Source organism: Nicotiana tabacum, chromosome 3, assembly GCF_000715075.1.
Source record: "Nicotiana tabacum cultivar K326 chromosome 3, ASM71507v2, whole genome shotgun sequence".
Classification (NCBI taxonomy): Eukaryota; Viridiplantae; Streptophyta; class Magnoliopsida; order Solanales; family Solanaceae; genus Nicotiana; species Nicotiana tabacum.
Genome location: NC_134082.1, coordinates 47,591,393 through 47,612,311, shown reverse-complemented (window position 1 = coordinate 47,612,311; position 20,919 = coordinate 47,591,393). Strand labels below are relative to the sequence as shown.

The 20,919-nt window shown below is 39.9% G+C and overlaps 1 protein-coding gene and 1 long non-coding RNA gene across 2 annotated transcripts; both read right to left on the bottom strand.

Annotated features, from left to right (window-relative positions):
* Nucleotides 1-4,270: 4,270 nt before the first annotated feature.
* On the bottom strand, nucleotides 4,271-6,803 carry LOC107811453 (uncharacterized). The gene is made up of 2 exons (XR_001653918.2): nucleotides 6,289-6,803; nucleotides 4,271-4,922 (listed from the first exon to the last, which is right to left on the bottom strand). It is a non-coding gene; the product is annotated as an uncharacterized LOC107811453 (long non-coding RNA).
* Nucleotides 6,804-8,361: 1,558 nt separating this feature from the next.
* On the bottom strand, nucleotides 8,362-11,097 carry LOC142176224 (uncharacterized). Its single transcript, XM_075243348.1, has 3 exons — nucleotides 10,849-11,097; nucleotides 9,912-10,758; nucleotides 8,362-9,440 (listed from the first exon to the last, which is right to left on the bottom strand). The coding sequence occupies exons 1-3, from the start codon at nucleotides 11,095-11,097 to the stop codon at nucleotides 8,362-8,364; spliced, it is 2,175 nt and encodes a 724-aa protein (XP_075099449.1).
* Nucleotides 11,098-20,919: the final 9,822 nt, after the last annotated feature.

The window sequence follows — 20,919 nt, the reverse complement described above, 5'->3', positions numbered from 1 at the left end:
TGATGTCCCTGGTTTCGCCTACGGCGAACACAATGTTTGGTATAGCGATGTGGAAATTGTACTCTGATGGGTGAGGTGCCCTTGCCGGCCATGCATCCTTGTCGAATCTAGCTTTGTTAATGATTCCTTGAGGATATTTTCCTCGAGCTATTCTCCAATCGTTGCGAGGTAGATTGCATCTCGGGGCGTTCCTCTTATTTGCAGCGCACGGGCGGTACCTCCCTTTGTTTGGCATTGGTTTCTTTGCCAGGAGCCTGTTTGGGTAAGCTGAGCCCGAGGAGTCTCCTGGATGGTCATCCATGACCCTGATTTGCGACTGATGCTAGGTACGGGCATCCGACCAGGTCTCGGCTGGGTACCTGATCAAGTTTTGTTTGAACTGCCCAGAAATCATCGGGCTTGGTTTGTTTAGGCTTTGAGTGAAGGCCTGTATTGCCCAGTCATCTGAGACCGGGGGTAATCTCATTCGTTCCATTAGGGAATGAGGTGCGAATTCCCCTGGCGTTTCATTCTCCCTTTGTTCAGCCCTGGATGTGTCGGGCTCTCTCATCGTTGCTTCGATGGCATCAGTGTGTGTCTTTATGGAGAAACCTGCCGGTATGGTAAGCGGGTTTATGGGGTCAGGAGCTAGGTTATAACGCCACATCATGGTTCCTTTCGAGAGTGTTTCCCCAAACCTCTTCAATAAGACGGGCTCGATCTCATCATCTTTTGGATCATTGCCTTTTCCCGCGCACGTATAGGCGGTGATGTGTTCGTTGAGATCTGAGGTCCCATTGTACTTAGGGAGTTCTAGCATTCTGGACTTTTTAAAAATAGGTTCCGGGGCCGCTTCCTCGGGGAACAGCCGTTGCACGAACTTCCATGAACCTGATTCGATCCTTTTGGATAGATCCCCAAGCATCTTTGCTATACAAGGTCAGCTACCGATCCGTTATTGCTTGATCTCTCGGGTACTTGCTTGGCGGGGGGATCTATTTCCGGCGCTGTTGTTCTAGGAGTCTTCGGATGGCTTTGTAGCCGAGCGATGGCCAACTGTTGTGCCTGCAACATTTCAAAAATAATATGAAGACTAACTTCTTGTTTTTCTCGGGCGGGGGTCTTTTGGGCTTCCTATTGGTCTCCATGTTGTATGCTTCCGTTGGTGCGTGAGGTTTTGTCGACCCGCTGTACATCTTGCAAAACCGCATCCGCTGGAATCGGTCTAGGTGCGGTATTGATGACGTCCAAATCCACTACTAAAAAGTAAATGGACACGGTCGCATGCAATATAATTTACCAACTATGAGTCGGGGTCGAATCCCACAGAAAACAATATGTTGGCGATTAGGAATGTAAGAGAATTATCACTTATCGCACAATGCCAAACACTTAGATGTTGGTTTAGAAAATGTTTTATCTAGATGCGGAAATGTAAACTAACCTAGAAAGCGAGTAAAATGATCAATGGCTGCAAGTATGGTTGCATCGGGAATTACACTCAAGTAACGATCCAATGTATTTCATGATTTTACAAATATGAGCAAGTTTATGTTAATTAGGCAGGGATAATAATTCTTAATTAGGTTCTTTGGAAGACTAACAAGACTTCCTAATTGAATTATCCCTAAAATAATCAAGAGATTACCACACCCGGAATGACTACAAGTAGTTCAATCCTATCCCTAGGTAGAATCTATAAAATGAGGGTTAACGCCTCAAGTTCTTTTTAATAAATCTTTTCCAACCCCAAATTATCTTTTCCAAAATTAATTCAGGGTTAATGGGCGAGTCCTAGGGTTAGCTAATCCCTTTGGAAACATTAAAGAACAAGAATAATTAAAGAAACAATAATTCACTTCATAAAAAGATAAAAATCATTCAATACATAAGCACAACAAGGTATTTAATCCACACTTTCAACAAGAATATTTCAATAAACAAGATTTAAGTGTTGGATAAAATACTACATACTTAGATATACAATACAAAACAAGGAAATGAAGAAATAAACATAAATGGGTAAGAAATCCTTAACCACAAGCTTCAAATCTTCAAGACCAAAGTATGTGTGCAAACCCTAGCTTCCAAAACTTGTTCTCTCTAGTTCTAAGAACTAAAAATAAGCCAAAAGATCTCCCAAAGAATTAGCTAGGTCGAGTATTTGTGGGTTTGGAAATGAGAACATGTGAAATTCCTAATTTGCCCAGGTCTGATGCCCGTTGACCGCACCTATGGAAGAATACTCGCTAGTGCGGTTCCGCAGATGTGGAGAGCCTATCGCAGAAGCGAAATGTCAAATAATCTTTTCCATCGCAGATGCGGTCTTCCTAGCACAGATGCGCAACCGCAAAAGCGGTAATCCAACCGTAGATGCGGTATCTTACAAGGTCACCCATTTTCGCAGATGTGGGACTTCTCACACAGAAACGGAGTTGCTTCTGCGACCAACCTTACGCAGATGTGGAATCACAGGGGAGTTTTACATGGTTTTCACCCTTTTTTGCTCAATTCTACTCCAATTAAATTCAAATCACTTTATGGCATCATTTACCTAAAAATCTAATAATACACACCATAAAAGACCTCATATTATAGTTAAAGGACATAAAAGCTAAAGAAAAGAGACTAGAATGAGTGGTAAAATCACCACTTATCAACACCCCCAACTTAAAGCTTTTGCTTGTCCTCAAGCATATCAAAACCAACACTTCAATGAGGCTTTACCATTTAAAACACAAGTAGTATTGCTATTTTTTTTTACAAATCACATTCTCCAATTAAGCACCATACTTATGGATTTGGTTGGTACTAACAATTAGGCTCAAGTATGTGCATCTTACCCGAATAACTCCCTCATTTAAAAACAACTTCAAGAATGTGCAAGGGAGTTTCAAAATAATCAAGTGACATGAGTAAGCCTCAAAAAGTGACTCAAAAGCACTAGACCACTACATATGCTCAACTTACTCAATTTCACCAATGCTTCCTAATTCATGTGCCCTCACAAGAAAGAAAGTCCCAAAATCACTATATTTACAATACAACATAAGGGACCAATTTACAAAGATACTCACTCTCACAAAGATTTCAAGTGTTACAACATCTCATACCATAAGCTTGCCCTTATTTTAATTCATCGCATATTCAAGAACATTCGGTTGGAGATCCCATAAGGACTTCATAAGCTTGTAATGTAGGTTTAGGGAAGGGTCGGATAAGCATTTGGATACAAGTGACTTTACCCTCCTTGAACACTACTCACATTTGTCTTTCTTTTTGCACTTTGTTTCTTTTCAAACCACATAGCCTCATTGGCATCTAGTACCAACATAGAACCACCTTAAATACCTCTCTAATTTTCTTCAAGGCTCCATATTTATATACATACATATATTTCTCTTTTTTTATATACATATTTTTCTTTTGGAGCTTGAATAATTTAATGTGAACACTTTGAGGTATATGCTCCTACACTCAATGTACAACCTTACCAATTTTCACTTTGACACCACACCCCCAACTTAGGCTTTTAGCCTCATTCTCAATGTTCAAGGAGGGACGGGTTCAAAATAGGGAATTATTTTACAAAAGGAGAAAGGTTTGTAATGAGGTGGCCAAAGAAAAGGTTAAAGGCTCAAATAGGGTACAAGTGATATTATTTATGCAATGGTAGGCTTGAAAGGCTAAAGTGGTTTTGCAAATAACACAAAGAATGCCTAAGATCATCCTTCCAACCGAACATACTATCATTAGCGTTGAAAGACCAACCGGGCAAATTCTAGATGATAGAAGTAAACACAAGATTTATTTGTACAAACACTAACACACATGGCACATGAATTAATCAAGATGGATCAATTTAATTTTCTAATAAGAGCATCTAGAGCAATATTATTCAAACTAGTGGGCAAAGAGTCACTAAAAGAGCCAAAAATTTATCACAAAAATTTCTTCACCATGCAACTTACTTGTTTTAGTTCAAAACCAAAATTCGGAGGGGTATTCTTAATTCACATTTCACATACAAGAGACTAATTTTATTAGTACCAAATAATCCAAAAGTCTCCTCCTATCAAAACAAGACTAATTCCCTTAATAACGTTGTCACGCCATCTATCATAGGAAAAAGTCACCCGGTTCACTTCAAAAAAATATTCCTTGGGAAAGAACCGTAGCATGAAGAAAACCCAAGAAAATAATAAAAAAACTCAAAGAACAAAACTACTAAAAAGGATACTAAAATAAAAGGGCCTAATACAAATAACAACAAGCTACTAAAGAAAATAAATAACGAAAGAAAGCTAAAAATAGACTAATCACAACAAGCTCAGCAAGAGCACCTGCTACACAAAATGGCCCGACAAGGGCACACAATATCCATAACAACACAATAAGCCCGCCAAGGGTACACAATATCCATATCAACAAAATAAGCCCGGCAAGGGCACACAATATCATAACATGAATACAGTATACTCTTACAGCCACCCCAACTAAAAACATTGTAGTGTCCTCACTGCACAATATCAAATATAAAGCATAAATAGTTTGAGGGTCTCCCTGAGGTCTGCATCAGACTAACAGACTGTGGGAGGACGGCTTATCAATGTTGTGCTGAACTCGTAGCCTCATCATCATCATCATCACCAACAGCTTCTGACATGAAGGAATACTCCTCGCTATCATTTTTGTCCCCCACTGGTATTTTCTTTCTTGGGTTTCCCCATTTGAAGATGAACTTTATTCCTCTCCACATTTTTATCATAAACTTGCTCTTCTTATTGTTCCTCTCCTTCTCCTTCTTGAAGTCTGATTGGAGATTTGCATGCGCCTTGGCCAAGTTGCCGTAGGCTGTCTCAAGTCTAGTCACTGATGCTGCTATCTTCTCATGAGACTCTTTCTGACTCTTCTGCGCATCTACGTAACTCTTTATTTCTTCCCTGTAGAAGTACGAGGGCCCAGGCTGGGAGTGTCACACCTCCATTTTACTTATACCCCCGAAGGGGTATAAAGGGAGTTTTTTCCAACTTAAAGTGACAATCGAAACGAGATTTATTTAATTAATGATTCAGAGTCGCCACTTGGGATAATTTATGGTATCCCAAGTCACTTGTTCAAATCCCGAGTCGAGGAAAAGGTTGACTCTATATTACAGTCCGCGAATCAGAAATCCAGGTAAGGAATTCTGTTAACCCTGGAGAAGGTGTTAGGCATTCCCGAATTCCGTGGTTCTAGCACGGTCGCTCAATTGTTATTATTGGCCTAATTATCTGATTTTAAACATGTTTAATCCTATGTGCAATTTTAACTTTTTAACCACTTCTATTCATTTTTAAAGGAAGATTGCAACGTCATTTAAAATATGTCTCCAACCACGTCACATAAATGCACCCGCAGTCTGCAACACATTTTATCTAACGTTGAGATTTGGATTTGGATCACATAAATGCGCACCCGAGTTTAGGAAATTAATTTAAATCACGCGCCTAAAGCACCTATGCACTTCAAGTTTGCAAGGGCCATGAAAACTTCGCTAATGTCACACCTCGATTTCTAAAGGATTAAAAATAATTAAGTGAGGGCCATGAGTTTGAGATTTTATTTGTCATGGCACATCTCAATTTATCCTTAAAGGATCGTAATTATGTCATGTGAACATGTACACAATCACGGTGAATTGATTAGCTAAGAGCAAGACTAAAGCATTCTAACATTTTCAAACGCGTTACAACCAGTTAGAATCATAACCCCCTTAATGGAACATTTTCATCTTTAACAAGACAGTTAAACCTACACGCAGAAATACCAGCAGAAAAAAATCTGCTCAAACAATTCCGGAAGATAAGTCAAGAACTTAGCATTATCCAACTGCAACATAGTCGAATTGGAAGAACAATTACTAAGACCAACTTTCCTCTTACGCCCTTTTCGACTAACATTTGGATCATTTGTTCAAATTAGTTTCCAGTATCTTCTATTTCCAATTTCCAAACAAGGACAATGTAAAATTAAAATAAGAATGTAAACAAACTAGCATTTCAAAATGGTAATGTATAATAGCATTTTTCAAATAAGTAGACTCTCATTACGCTAAATAATATTGATTATAACTAAATGAGCGTCCTGTTCTGCGAGGGCACATAGGGAGTCAGAATATTAGAGGACATTTCACATGTTCATCCAAACAAGAATATTCACAAAAAAGAACAATTCCAAAAAAACTACAGAGCAATATTCGAAAGAGAATCAAAAAACTGTAAAAGCTACAAGAAGCAGATTTGAAATAGAAATGTGAAATCGACAAACCTAACGACGACACCCTCAAATTCTGCTGGAAAACTCAAATCTCGAACAACAACCGATGACCTCTGGATGGAACTCGAACCGGCACCGGAAACCTCCACTCAACACAACTTCAGACGTTTCTGCTTGCTCCCCTGTTTTCATTACTGTTTTTTCGAACTCCTTTTCTTCTTTCCTTTTGCAGCTAGTTGCTAGTATGGTCAGAGATAGGGGTTCGGAGAGATGTGGGTTCGTTATTGGAGCTTTGGGTGTGTTATGGTTGAAGGAGAAAGGTGGAGATGGCTGTTTGGTTCAGGCCGACGTGAGAGTGGTCGTTGGTGGATGTGGGGACGAAGAAGAAGACCAGTGAGGTGGGGTCGTCGCCGCTGCTGCTTTGAGTCTTTGGAGTTGGAGTATTTTGTAGGTTCTTTCGTGAAGATGAAGATTGACTTGGGAAGGGGATGAAGAAGACGAGAATATAGGGGGTCGTATGGGATCCTCTATTGCGGCGCTGCTTGTCAGCCTTTCCCCAGGTGTTCTTTTTTTGTGTATTTTTTAGCTCCAGGGTCTTATAGGTCTAGAGTCTAGGTTTACATTTTGTGTATTTTGCCAATTAGTCCCTAAGTCTTTTTTTTGGTAAATCCACTAGACTGAGCGCCTAGGACTGTTTTTTTATATATAAGTAAAACAATAAAACCAATACAATTAGTTTGTCCGGATGTTTAATGAAATGAAAGGCATAAAATTTGAGAATTACATATGACCTATTATCAAAGTTGAGTTGATAGCTCAACAATGATATCACAATATGAAAACTAATTATAGTAAATAGTTTATGATAACCCATGAATTTATGTATTGTTGGTACTGCCTCTGCGGTGTAATTGCCAATATACTTTCAATTAAATCTATCCGCTACTACTTCATATTGATCCATGTGTATGCACCAGTACATATTTCCTTTCAAAATCTTATCTTTCCTCGATATCCTTCTGTGCAGAATGATTAGTTGCATAGCAGTTACATTGAGCACTGTTTCTTCTTTGTCACGCCCATTCTTGTATGTTTTGCTCGATAAGAAATAAGCTCTATCCATCCCACTGTCCAGCATTTCAACTGCCCAGTACCTCATTATATTGATGCCAAAGTTTGAAGAGTGCCATGCCCTGCAGAATACTTCCCCTGTTACAATTTTGTGTATGTAAATTAGTATGTCCAAAACCAGATTTTCGCATAACTGCATTGTTGGTGGCGATCTCTAGAAATGAATGTTTTGATGCCAACACCAGATTTTCGCATGCATAGACATTATTGTCCAGCAGTCTGCTGCAATGCTGTTGCAAGCCACCATTTCTTCTTCAAGACAATGTGATCCCTTGAATTCATAAAGAGTTTGTAGACCTCCAAACACTTTCTTTTCTTCATTAATTGAACTGGCTAGCACTGTAATTCTGTTGCAAGGTTGTCTACTAATACATATCATGATTTCTCCTTCAAGGGAATGAGTATAAAATACTAATACCACCCTTTGAAATTTAAATTCTTGATATATCATTAATCCTGACTGTTTTCCTGCAAAAAAGGCAAAAAAATTAGTGTAAAAACTGATTGTTTTGATCTCCTCCATACGGCTTTGGTCAAAACCACCCATGCTCTCTTGTTTCTTCCGCTTTATTCCCATCTGCATCAAATTATACTGCCTGCTCACTGTTGCTGTTCCTTCCTGGAATATTTCCATCAGTCTCAGTTCTTTAACAATTGAGCATTCCATCATACTAACATCCTGCTTCATATCTGGATGTCAACCTATCCTTAGCACACTGCAATTCCACCTTGTAACCTCCTCACCTTCTAATTCCTTGCTACTTTTACTCTTAAATATGGACATTGTACTTTATCATTATTCACTATCCTTCTACCTTGTATGTCCAATTCCCAGAAACTATGTGCCACCATAGGTCCCATATCCAGTGCATAATTGGCTAAGTGATCAGCCAAACAATTCCCCTCTCTAAATGTGTGCACCACAGTGACATTAGCTTTTGCCATCAGTTGTCTTATCTCCTCCACCTGTGTATATATACTCCAAGGTATTTTTCATTCTCTATTTAGTACATTCTTCAACATCATGGAGTCAGTATGAAGTTCTATAAGTATGTAGTCATTATCAATACAGAACCTCATTGCTTCCAAGATTGCTTGTGCTTCAGCTTCAGAATTTGTCCCTTCCTGCACTTCTCTCCCATAGCCATATGTTAGGTCACCCTCCTCATTCCTTAATACATAGCCAATTTCACTTCTACCAGGATTTCCCCTAGACGCTCCATCTGTATTCACCTTGATCCAACCTGGGCTAGGACAGTCCCACATCACCTTAGTATACTTCAGTTTGGGCAGATAGGACTCCATTTTATTTAACAAATCTGGCCATCTGTGTGGGACTCTTTGTATTGATGGCTTTCTGAATTTGACTAATGACTTCATAGAGGTAGATATATGGTTAATAACTCTATTAATAGTCACAGGTTCCCCATGTTTATAACTGTTCCTTCGCTTCCATAATTCCCAAACAATCACAGCTGGTAATGCTTGTAGTGTAGGCTTCAATCTGGGAATCACTTCTACAGTCCAACACTTGGTTATAGCTTGATGAAGTGTGATTCCATCAACATTTATTCCTGCATGACCTAGAAAATATTTCCATACCTTAGTGGCTGCATATGAACTGTAGAAAAGATGTTGCATTGTCTCCTCATGTGGTTCAGAACGACACCAACATTTTGAAGCCATAAGGTACCCTATTTTTCTGAGAAAATCGTCCAAAGGTAGTTTATTTTTCCACAACTTCCACATAAAGAAGGAAATTTTGAAAGGTAGCCCCTTCACCCAAGTGAATCTGTATGCATTACTTGGCTGATTTCTTATCCTCACATAATCCCAAGATGATTTCACAGTAAATTCCCCTCTTGATTCCAACATCCACAGTGGTTTATCAAGAGCATCATGTACGACTGGAGGCTTTATATGCAGCAGAATGTGATTTGCCAATTGTTCTGGTAATATTTCCCTGATCTTGACCTCATCCCATTGATCATTGACTACAACATCATATATGTTCTGAATGGATTCGTCACATACAAAGTCAGGTGTAGTAACAAAATATAATGCACCAATTCCTGTCCAATTTTCAAACCAAAAGAGTGTAGATCCCATATTAGGCTTCCACAAAATTTGATGTTCAATGAGGTCCCTACACTCTAACATCTTCCTCCATACATGTGAACCATCTCTCCAAGGAACAATCAGAGGGTTCAATTTCTTGCAATATTTTTGACTCATAAAAGAACTCCATAAGCTAGGCTTTGTTCTAAAATTCTACCATAACTTGCAGAACAAAGCACTGGATACTGCATGGAAGGATCTAAAACCAACACCCCCTTCCTCACAAGGTAAGCATAAATTATTTCACGATGCCCAATGTCTGTTTGAGACCCCTATAGTGTTGCTCCAGAAGAATTGAGCAAATATTTTGTGTAATTTGTTAATCACGTAAGGAGGTGGATTCACTGATGCCAATAGATGAATTGGCATGGTCTGAAGCACATGAGAAATCAATACAATCCTTCCTCCTATAGATAACATCTTACCTTTCCAATCTTGTAGTTTATCCAGCACTTTAGTCATGAGGTCTTGGTAATAATCCATTCTTCTTCTTGCATAGAAAATTGGACAACCAAGGTAAGTAAAAGGGAACTCCTGTTTGTTAAAACCTATTATTCTCTGCACCTTATCCACTACTTCCTCTCCTGCTGAATGATGAAGATAGATTGCACTTTTACTCTTGTTAATAAGTTGCCCAGAAGCTGCCTCATAACCTGCTAAAACCTTCATAATCAGTGTCAGCGATGTTGCATCAGAAGATGAAAAAATGATAATGTCATCTGCGTATGAAAGGTGGTTAATCTTTGGGCTCCACTTGGGCAAGCCAAAGCCACAGAAGTGTAAATTTTTGTGAAGTGCATTCAGCCCTCTTGACAGAGCTTCTGCAGCCAAGATAAATAGAGTTGGTGAAATAGGATCCCCTTGTTTCACCCCTCTTGTCGACTTAAAGAAACCATAAGGCTGCCCATTTAACAACACAGAGTACCAGTTGTTTGCTACAATTCCATACACCAAACCAATAAATCTTTCCCCAAATCCCATTTTCCTAAACACCTTAGTTAGAAACAACCATGACAAACGATCGTATGCCTTGGCCATATCTAATTTGATCACAACGTTTGGCCCAGCTTTTGTCCTCAACCTTATATCTGTGATGATCTCCTGGGTTAATAAAACATTTTCAACAATGCTCCTACCCTTTACAAAGCCAACCTGCTCCTCAGAGACTATGTTGGGAAGTAACACTGCTAGCCTTTCATGAACGACTCTAGAAAATATCTTGTTAACAAAATTGCTAAGGCTAATAGGTCGCATATCTGAAAAGGTGACCACCTATTTCTTTTTTGGCAGAAGCACTAGATTTGTATGAGTTATATATCTGGGCAACTCATGTCCATTGAAAAAGGCATGTACCATTTTTACCATATCTTCCGCAATTATGTCCCAACAGGTATGAAAGAAGCACCCAGTAAAGCCATCCGGACCCCCTGCACTATCACCATTTAATCCAAAAACTGCATGTATGACCTCTTCCTTCGTTGGCTGCTTAATTAGCTCAACATTCTGGGCATAATCTACCAGTGTTGGTACATGTTCAAGAATATCAAAGGACATAGTAGTTGTTTCTTCCTGGAGCTGTTCTTTGAAGAACCTATCTGCGTCATCTGCCATGTCATTATTACCCTCTAACCAATTGCCATTAGTATCTTGTATTTGTTTTAGCTATAATCTTCTTCTCCTGCCATTGACCTGAGCATGAAAGAACTTCGTATTTCTATCACCATCCTGGAACCATGCCATTCCCGACTTTTGCCTCCAAAATTCTTCCTCCAATGCCAGATATCAAATAAGCTCTGCTTGCACCTTTTGTAACCTCTCTCTATTTTGATATGTAGGAAACCTTTCAAACTGTGCTTCATGTACAAGAACCACCTCTTCAAGACTAGCAATCTTTTGGAATATGTCTCCATACATTGCCCTACTCCATATTAATAGTGCTTTTTTCAGTTTTTTCAGTTTATGATTGAACATATAAAATGGATCACCTATGAAGTCTGCTGTCCAGTTTTGTATAACCACCTCCTTGAAAGTTATATGCTTGCACCAAAAGTTCAAAAATTTGAAAGCTTTTTTGATAGGTGCCACATCAGGATTAAAGTTCAGAATCATTGGACTATGATCCGAGCCTGTTTTGGACAAGTGAGTCACCTCTATATTAGGCCATTTCTGTTGTAACTCCAAATTGCCTAAACATCTGTCCAATCTTTTGAATATACAGTCATCTTCACCTCTCCCATTCCACCATGTATACACACTACCTTTGAAACCCAAATCAGTCAAGTTACAGGTGTTTATGCAATGCCTAAAATCATTTATCTCATTTAGCGACACAGGAAGTCCACCAAACTTCTCCTCAAAGGCTCTATTCACCCAGTTTGCTGTTGAGTCTTTTTGAAAACCCTCCTTTCCTTTTTCCTTCTGTTTTGCACTAGTATCCTTCCTTCTCTTTAAAGTACTTCCATCTCCAGTTTTAGGAGAGAAAGCAACTGCCTTAGGATTAAGTCTCTTAACTGTAACACCTGCAGGGCTGTTTACAACACTGTTATCCACCTCGACCATCTGCTTTTTATCTTGCTCTTCACCATCTTGATCTTCTAATGCTGCAAACATGTTAGTTGTTTGGATTTGCTGATTATGAACCACATCCTCATAATCTCCTTTTTCCACTGCATTACCAGGTGATTGCTGATCATTGGTCGTCACTGGAACAATTTCTTTTCCTACAGCACTATGGGTCTGTTGACAACCAAGATTTCCTTGACTCTGCTGCCCAATATTAGTATCTACAGGAACAATTTCCTTGCCCGTTTGTTCTTGTACCACAACCTTCTTATCACCATTCCCCTGCATCTGTTGCCCAAAGCCTTTACCTTGCACCTATTGATCATTAGCTTGATTTACTAGCACTATTTCCTTGCTTGTAACATGTTGATTCCCATTTTTCCTTACTCGATTGTCTCGTACTTCTTTCCATTGTTACTTTGGATTACCATTTGACTTGCCAAGATCCTTACCAATAGAAGGCAACACTGCATGCTGCACATTAGCAATAGTTTTATCCTTGCATGTTGATTCTTGATTGGCATCCTCCTTTTCAAAATAAAGTTCTGGATGTAACCTCCAACATTCAAACAAGTCGTGGCCCTGTAATTTGCACTCCTTACAGTATTTAGGTAGCATTTCGTATTTGATATTAACCCATTCTTCCCTTGTTTCACCAGTAGATTCATTAAAGATATCCATTTTTACCTTCTTTGGATGGTCCGCTAACAAATCAACAAGAACTTTGACCCTCGCACAACTAGGTCGCGTTTTGTTTACTGTGGCAGAATCAAGATGCATTGGCCTTCCAACAGCTGCGGCAAGTGAAAAAAGACATTCTTTCATAAAGTAAGTTGGCAACAGACCTGGGAAAGAAATCCATGCCATAGCCTTTGGGGTCTCCTCGTCTGCCTTGAATTTGACATCGTATATTAGGGGACGAAGCTGAAATTTTTGCCCAGACCTATCTGTAACATACTGAGCTCCCTTCGACGCGTAATCAACGAAGTCTTGCCATAGAGTCATCCGTATTAGAATGTTTCTGTCCCTCAAAACTCCAATTTTACATTCACCTTTAATTCCACATTGTAGCGGCACGATTCGATGAATTCCATTAATATTTGGCCATCCGTATGAAAATTTTGCAACCATGGCAAATTGAAGCTCTTCAATAATTCATCCTCTCAACTTCAGCTTTCGTAAATTTCACAACTGGATATCCATTAATAATAGCTGGTCGACGAAAAGTAATTGGTTCTACTGTTGAAGGCTTCGCGTGCCTGACGCTGTTCATCACAGCAGGCTTCATAATTTTTGAAAAATCAAGTGGCGGCTGGGTATTATTTGGTGTTGTAGAAGATTGGATTATGTTAGGGGGGGTTGGGGAGGCAGCCCAGCCGTTGAGGGTGGCTGGACGCCTGCCGGCGAGGCCATCGGAAACCCACAATGCAAAATTCTCTTACTAATCTTCAACTCGTAATACAGAGATGGAGAAGAGATTGAGTTCAATTAATACAAAGAGTTCAGCAACTCAAAGCTACAATTGTAACAGAACCTCGAAGAAGGAAGGACGTAGAACCAGATCTTCAGAGATGGAACAATTCCGATGAACTGTAGTTCAATGGTACAATGCTGATGAATAGTAAAAATTAAAATTTGAACCAAGAAATTGTACGATTGGATGTAGAAATAGAAGGAAACTAATTGCAATTGGAAGAACGACCTTTTGGGATTAAGCTTGAGGTTAGAAACTAATCAGATGAAGGATTAAAGCCTTTAAACATTGAAATCGCCACTTTCTCTCTCTAGTCGTCCCCTGGGTCTTTTGTATTAAGTCCTTAGGGTCTTTTTATTTATTTTGTGCTAAAGAAGAGACTAGAAGGATCCCTAAGATTAGCTTAATGGGTATTGGATATTGAGCTTAAGGAATGGGCTAGAAACTTGGGCCTTTATAACTAGCTATGTTTAAAATTAACTTAATTAACTAAAAGTATTGTCAAAAATATTAATTAGCTCTACTTAAGTAAAAATAATTATTAAAATAAGACTGACCATTAAAACAAAACTATTTTTTTGGTATTTTTTCAAGATTAAAAATGACTACAAAATATTAATAAACCTATTTTTTTGTAATTTTTGTTTTCTTGTAATAAAATAAAAGTAAAAGAGTAAAAATGAGTTGAAATAGCTATATTAGGCCTAAATTAAATATTTACATGCTAAAATATGTAAAATCTTGGGAAGGGTAAAAAATCACATGTCTACAACTGCCCCTCTTTGACTGAAAATACGAAGTATCTTCAGACAAAGAACGACTAGACAGGATTTTTGACCCGACCCTTATTGGGAGAGACTAAAACTAAGAGAAAATGGGGATGTGACCGAGCCCTGTTATCTAAGCTGCCTACATATCCTTGGCTATAAAGGAATCAGGCCACGTGTAGTTCAGAGGTGAGTGAGATGATGGAGTATGTCGAGGTGGAGAGCCAGTTGAGGTGCCGTTCCGCGGTCCTGTTATTACATCAAAAAATCAAAAGATGAAAAAGACTAGCTAAGCCTATCAACTACGAGTTACAAGATTCCTATCTATATGTCTTCTGAAGCTTGATCTTGAGTCTTGGTTGGTTCTTCATGCAGACTTTGGACTCGAACCTTGACGCTTGCTAGCTGCAGGTGCTACTGCTTACTGACTTGCTTATTACACCATGACAAAATAAAAGAAGCTAGACTAAACTATAATCTATGCATTACAAAAAAAATCTTATCTATATCTTCAAACTTGCTCTTGTGGTTCTTGTTGCCTTGTTGACTTGTATTCTCCCGATGAAGTCCCTTTGTTGTCGATTTGAATTGTAATCTAAGATGCTTTCCCTTTTCTCCAGGTGGACTCCTGATTGCTGAACTCGAATTGTACTCTGAGATGCTTTCCCTTTCTCCAGCTGGACTCCAAATTGCTGAACTTGAATTGTATTCCCGTGCTCTCCAGGTGGGCTCCTGACTGTTGAACTCGAATTGTATTCCCGTGCTCTCCAGGTGGGCTCCTGACTGCTGAAGTCGAATTGTATTCCCGTACTCTCTAGGTGGGCTCCTGACTGCTGAGCTGGAAATGTATTCCCGTGCTCTCCAGGTGGGCGCCTGACTGCTGAACTTGAATTGTATTCCCGTGCTCTCCAGGTGGGCGCCTAATTGCTGAACTTGAATTGTATTCCCGTGCTCTCTAAGTGGGCGCCTGACTGCTGAACTTGAATTGTATTCCCGTGCTCTCCAGGTGGGCGCCTGACTGCTGAACTTGAATTGTATTCCCATGCTCTCTAGGTGGGCGCCTGATTACTGAACTTGAAATGTATTCCCGTGCTCTCCAGGTGGGCGCCTGATTGCTGAACTTGAAATGTATTCCCGTGCTCTCCAGGTGGGCGCTTGATTGCCAGAACTTAAACTGCTCCTCTGAAATTACTGCCTTTGAACCTGATTACAACAAAACGAACAAAACAAAAGAAATTTTCCTGCCCCAGTTTGGTGTTCAGCGCATCTGTGAGTGTTAATTGAATCAACTTACCAAATATCTCTATGAATTTGAAAGCTAAATCCCATTATCCAGGAGGGTCCTAAAAACTCCTAGTTAAATGATGGTTTTAAAATCTAAATTATATCTTCTAAAGGTGTGACTTCCGCTAAATCTTGTTATCTAAGAAGGTCTTAAAACTACATCCCATTATCCAGGAGGGTCCTGAAAATCAAAATCAAGTCTTATCTTAAAAGTGCCAATTTTTATGGCTGAATTATACTACCATACAACAGAACTTACGCTAAATCTTGTTATCTAATACAAATCTTAAAGCTGGATCCCATTATTCAGGAGGGTCCTGAAAACTCCTAATTGAATCCTATCTTAAACATGCAAAATTTGAAACCAACTTATATTCCTTTAAGGTATACTTACGCTAGATCTTGCTACTTATGATTGTTTTGAATTTTAAATTAGGTCCCATTTTCCAGGAGGGTCCTGAGAATTTACTTCAAACCTGTTTGGTGCTTGCCTTTCCTTAAGGAGGGTTCCTCCGAAACAATCAAAATTTTCTGCCCCTGTTTCAAATCAAAGAAAAATCTTGTCAGTTTAAAAATATGGTGGTTGGTTTGTGGCCTTGACTTTGAGGGCGATTGCTCATTCACTTCCCATGATAACTTTGATTTCCACTCGAAGACCTTGCTTGTTTATTGACTAACCACTTTCTTTGTCACCCTTATCACAGAAAATACCTCTTCTCCGTTCAGACCCAATACCCTCTGCTTATGAACTGACATTTACCAAACCTTTGTGTCTCACATAAATCCCAAAGAACGTCAATTGCCACCTACTCAGTGCGTATGCTGTTTTTTCTTGACTTAAACCACTGGCCTTGGCCTTGAGGTCTATTTCTCTTTCACTTGCCATGATAACTTTGATTTCTGCTTGGAAAACCTTGCTTGTCCCTGGTTAACCACTTTCTTTGTCAATCTTATCACAGAAAATACCTTTGATCCATTCACCTAACACCCCCCATCTGTTGCATTGTTCATGAATTGATATATACCAAACCTTTGTATTTCACATGGATCCCAAAGCATGTCGATTGTTACCAACTCGGTGCGCTTGTTGTTCTTTCCTGACTTATGACACTTTGATGTGCTAGCCAGATCCCGTTTTGTGCAATTGGAAAGCTGGTGGCAAATTTTGAAGTCATTTCTCACTTGTTCTGACCAAACAGACTCAGGAAGAGGAAGTAAACAATACAAAAGGAACAAAGTAAAGGACAATGGAAAGAGATGATTCCTAACAAAAAAACTACAAAGTAGAAACCTATCAGATGTAGATACCAACTCTAATGACCATTACATGCACATGTTGATTAAGTGGCCTAATCTGTCAAACAAGTCTGATGTTAAACTCTTGCTGTACCTCTGAAGCGTGAAACTGGGCTTCAATGCTCCGATTATCCAATCTGATTCACGATCCTTATTCGACTTGTGGTGCCTGAAGGATTTTCACCATCACGCCTCTCTCATTTTGTTCTTTTTCTCAACTCACCATCGCCTTATGGTGCCTGTGAAGGTTTTCACCGATAAGACTCTCTCATTTTTGTTTTTCTTGTGCAGAACAGAGTGTTGCCCCTGATGTAAATCATACCTCTAACTCGCTTGACTTGGCACTACTCAAAGATTGATCGGAAGGTCTTTCTTTGGACCGTAATGCGGGCTTTTGGATGGGGTTAGAAAGAAAGGATAAAGGCTCAAAAACAGCTTAAAAGGGCTCAAAATTATAACTTATGGAATCAGATCTCTTACAACGACCACAACTTCTGCCCCAGTTTCTTTGCTTGGGGACTTTTGGATTTTTATTTGATGGGACCAAACCGTAAGGCTGCCTACATATCCTTAAAAAGAATCAGGTCGAACATAGTGCATGCCATATAAATTACTTTGTTATTGTGATTTTCTCTTATCTCTTTCTTTTCTTTCTCTCTTTTCCTTTCCCTTTCGTTGTTTTGTTATTTTTTTTTTCATTCTTTTCTTTTCTCTCTTTTTCCTTTACTTATCTTTTACGCTTGTGTTTCTGATTTCTCCTACTGATTCCAAAAGAGGTATATGAAATGAAATAAATAAGGCTTAAAGGGGGCAACAAAGGATAAAGTGTTTAGATAGCAGAACAAAATGCCTTCGTCATTCCAATCTTCAAAATATGCCAAGTGCAAACAAATACAATTTAACCAAAGAAAATCATACATAGTATCTCTTGACCGCATCGGAATTGATGGCCATCTCTACACACTTGCCTTCTATATCTGTTAAATACAAAGCACCATTTGACAGCACTCTAGTCATGATGAAAGACCCTTGCCAATTTGGGGCGAACTTGCCTTTGGCCTCAGCCTGATGTGGAAGGATACATCTCAATACTTGATGACCCACTTCAAACTTCCGAGGACGCACCTTTTTATTATATGCTCTTGCCATTCTCTATTGATACAACTGTCCATGACACACTGCTGCCAATCTTTTCTCATCGATCAGGCTCAGTTGTTCCAGGCGGGTTTTGACCCACTCATCATCCTCAATTCCGGCCTCAGCGACAATCCGAAAGGACGAGATTTCAACTTCTGTGGGTATTACTGCTTCATTGCCATACACCAGCGAATAAGGAGTCGCCCCTACTGAAGTACGAATAGTAGTGCGATAACCCAGCAATGCAAAAGGTAACTTTTCATGCCACTGTCTAGAACCCTTCACCATTTTCCGAAGTATCTTCTTTATATTCTTGTTGGCTGCCTCGACTTCTCCATTCGCCTTGGGGAGATATGGGGTGGAATTGTGATGCGTAATCTTAAACTGTTGACATACCTCTTTCATCAAATGACTGTTGAGATTAGCACCATTATCTGTGATGATTACTTTCGGGATCCCGAACCGGCAAATGATATTTGAGTGCACAAAATCGACCACTGCTTTCTTGGTCACGGACTTGAAAGTTTTAGCTTCAACCCACTTGGTGAAATAATCAATAGCCACCAGAATGAACCTGTGCCCATGCTACTGGTTCAATTGGTCCAATGACATCCATACCCCAAGAAACAAAGGGCCATGGTGCAGACATTGTATGTAATTCAGATGGCAGAGAATGGATCAAGTCTCCTTGTATTTGGCATTGCTGACACTTGCGCACAAAACTGATACAATCCCGCTCTATAGTGAGCAAATAATAACCTGCCCGGAGAATCTTCTTTGCCAGAACGTACCCACTCATATGCGGCCCACAGATTCCAGAATGTACTTCAGTCATGATAGCCGTGGCCTTTCTAGAATCTATGCATCTTAACAATCCCAAATCTGGGGTTCTTTTGTATAACACTCCTCCACTGAAGAAAAATCTGCTTGCCAAATGCCGAATTGTTCTCTTTTGATCACTTGTGGCTTGTACCGGATATACCCCCATCCTGATATATTCCTTGATATCGTGAAACCAAGGCTCACCATCAAGTTCTTCTTCTACCACATTGCAGTAAACATGCTGATCGTGGACCTGAATATGCAACGGGTCAACATAGGCCTTATCTGGATGGTGTAACATTGACACCAAGGTAGTTAAAGCATCAGCAACCTCATTATGGATCCTTGGAATATGCTTGAACTCTACTGCCCAAAATCGTTGACAAAGATCATGTAAACATTGCCTATATGGTAAAAGTTTTAAATCCCGTGTCTCCCATTCTCCCTGAATCTGGTGCACCAGAAGGTCCGAGTCTCCCAAGACCAAGACTTCCTGGACACCCATGTTTGCAGCCAACCTCAAACCCAAAATGCATGCCTCGTACTCAGCCATGTTGTTAGTGCAATAGAAACGAAGCTGAGCCGCAACAGGGTAGTGATGCCCTATTTCAGAAATAAGTACATCCCCTATCCCGACGCCTTTCATGTTAGCAGCTCCGTCAAAGAAAAGTTTGCAACCTGGCTCTCGAACTGGTTCCAACTCATCAATGTGCATTACCTCTTCATCAGGGAAGTAAGTCTTCAATGGCTCATATTCTTCATCCATCAGATTCTCGGCCAAATGGTCGGCCAATGCCTGGGCTTTCATCGCAGTCCGGGTCACATAGACGATGTCAAATTCTATATGCAAAATCTTCCACTTTGCTAGCCTTCCTATGGGTATAGGCTTCTGAAAGATGTACTTTAGTGGATCCAAATGAGAGATAAGGTAAGTAGTGTAAGATGACAAATAATGCTTCAACTTCTGTGCTACCCAAGTTAGGGCGCAACAAGTCCTTTCCAGGTGAGTGTACTTAACTTCATAAGATGTGAACTATTTGCTGAGAAAATAGATGGCCTGCTCTTTTCTGCCGGTGATGTCATGCTAACCCAACACACAACCAAATGAATTGTCTAGGACCGTCAAATACAGAATCAAAGGTCTCCCCGGTTCTGGTGGCACCAATACAGGTGGGTTTGACAAGTACCCCTTTATCTTATCAAATGCTTCTTGACACTCATCTGTCCATTTGACCGCAGCATCCTTCTTCAGCAGTTTGAAGATAGGCTCACAAGTTGTCGTAAGCTGAGCAATAAACTTGCTAATGTAGTTCAACCTCCCTAATAAACTCATTACCTTAGTCTTGTTCCTTGGGGGTGGCAATTCTTGGATGGATTTTATCTTTGACGGGTCCAATTCAATACCTCGACGGCTGACTATGAATCCCAACAACTTTCCAGACGGAACACCGAATGCGTACTTTGCAGGATTGAGCTTAAGATTGTACCTGCAGAGCCTTTGGAAGAACTTCCTCAGATCTCTGGCGTGGTCAGACTGCTTTTTGGACTTTATGATCATATCGTCCACATAAACCTCGATCTCCCTGTGTATCATGTCATGAAATATGGTCGTCATCGCCCTCATGTAAGTTGCCCCAACATTTTTCAAACCGAATGGCATGACCCGATAGCAGTACGTACCCCATGGTGTAATCAATGCCATCTTTTCTGCATCTTCCTCATCCATTAAGATATGATGATAGACCATATAGCAATCCACAAAAGACCCAATCTTATGTTTGGTGCAATTGTCAATCAAAATGTGGATATTTTGCAGTGGGAAGTTATCCTTGGGACTCGCCTTATTGAGATCACGGTAATCAACATACAGCCTGGTCTTGCCATCCTTCTTTGGCACATGTACTACATTGGCTAACTAAGTGGGATACCGAGTGATCTGAATGATCTTTGCCTCAAACTGCTTTGTGACTTCTTCTTTAATCTTTACACTCATGTTTGTTTTAAACTTCCTCAACTTCTGCTTGAGGGGAGGGAATGCCGGGTCAGTGGGCAATTTGTGAACCACCAAGTCAGTGCTTAAACCCGGCATGT

Bases quoted from the DNA above. Each gene is read 5' to 3' on its own strand.
- LOC142176224 (XM_075243348.1), bottom strand. From the start codon at position 11,097: ATGGCAGATGACGCAGATAGGTTCTTCAAAGAACAGCTCCAGGAAGAA. The intron at 10,759-10,848 runs GTAAAAATGGTA...AAAAAGAAATAG, and splicing joins ACATAATTGCGGAAGATATG to GTGGTCACCTTTTCAGATAT. The intron at 9,441-9,911 runs GTAAGATGTTAT...AAAATTGGACAG, and splicing joins TAAACTACAAGATTGGAAAG to GAATTGGTGCATTATATTTT.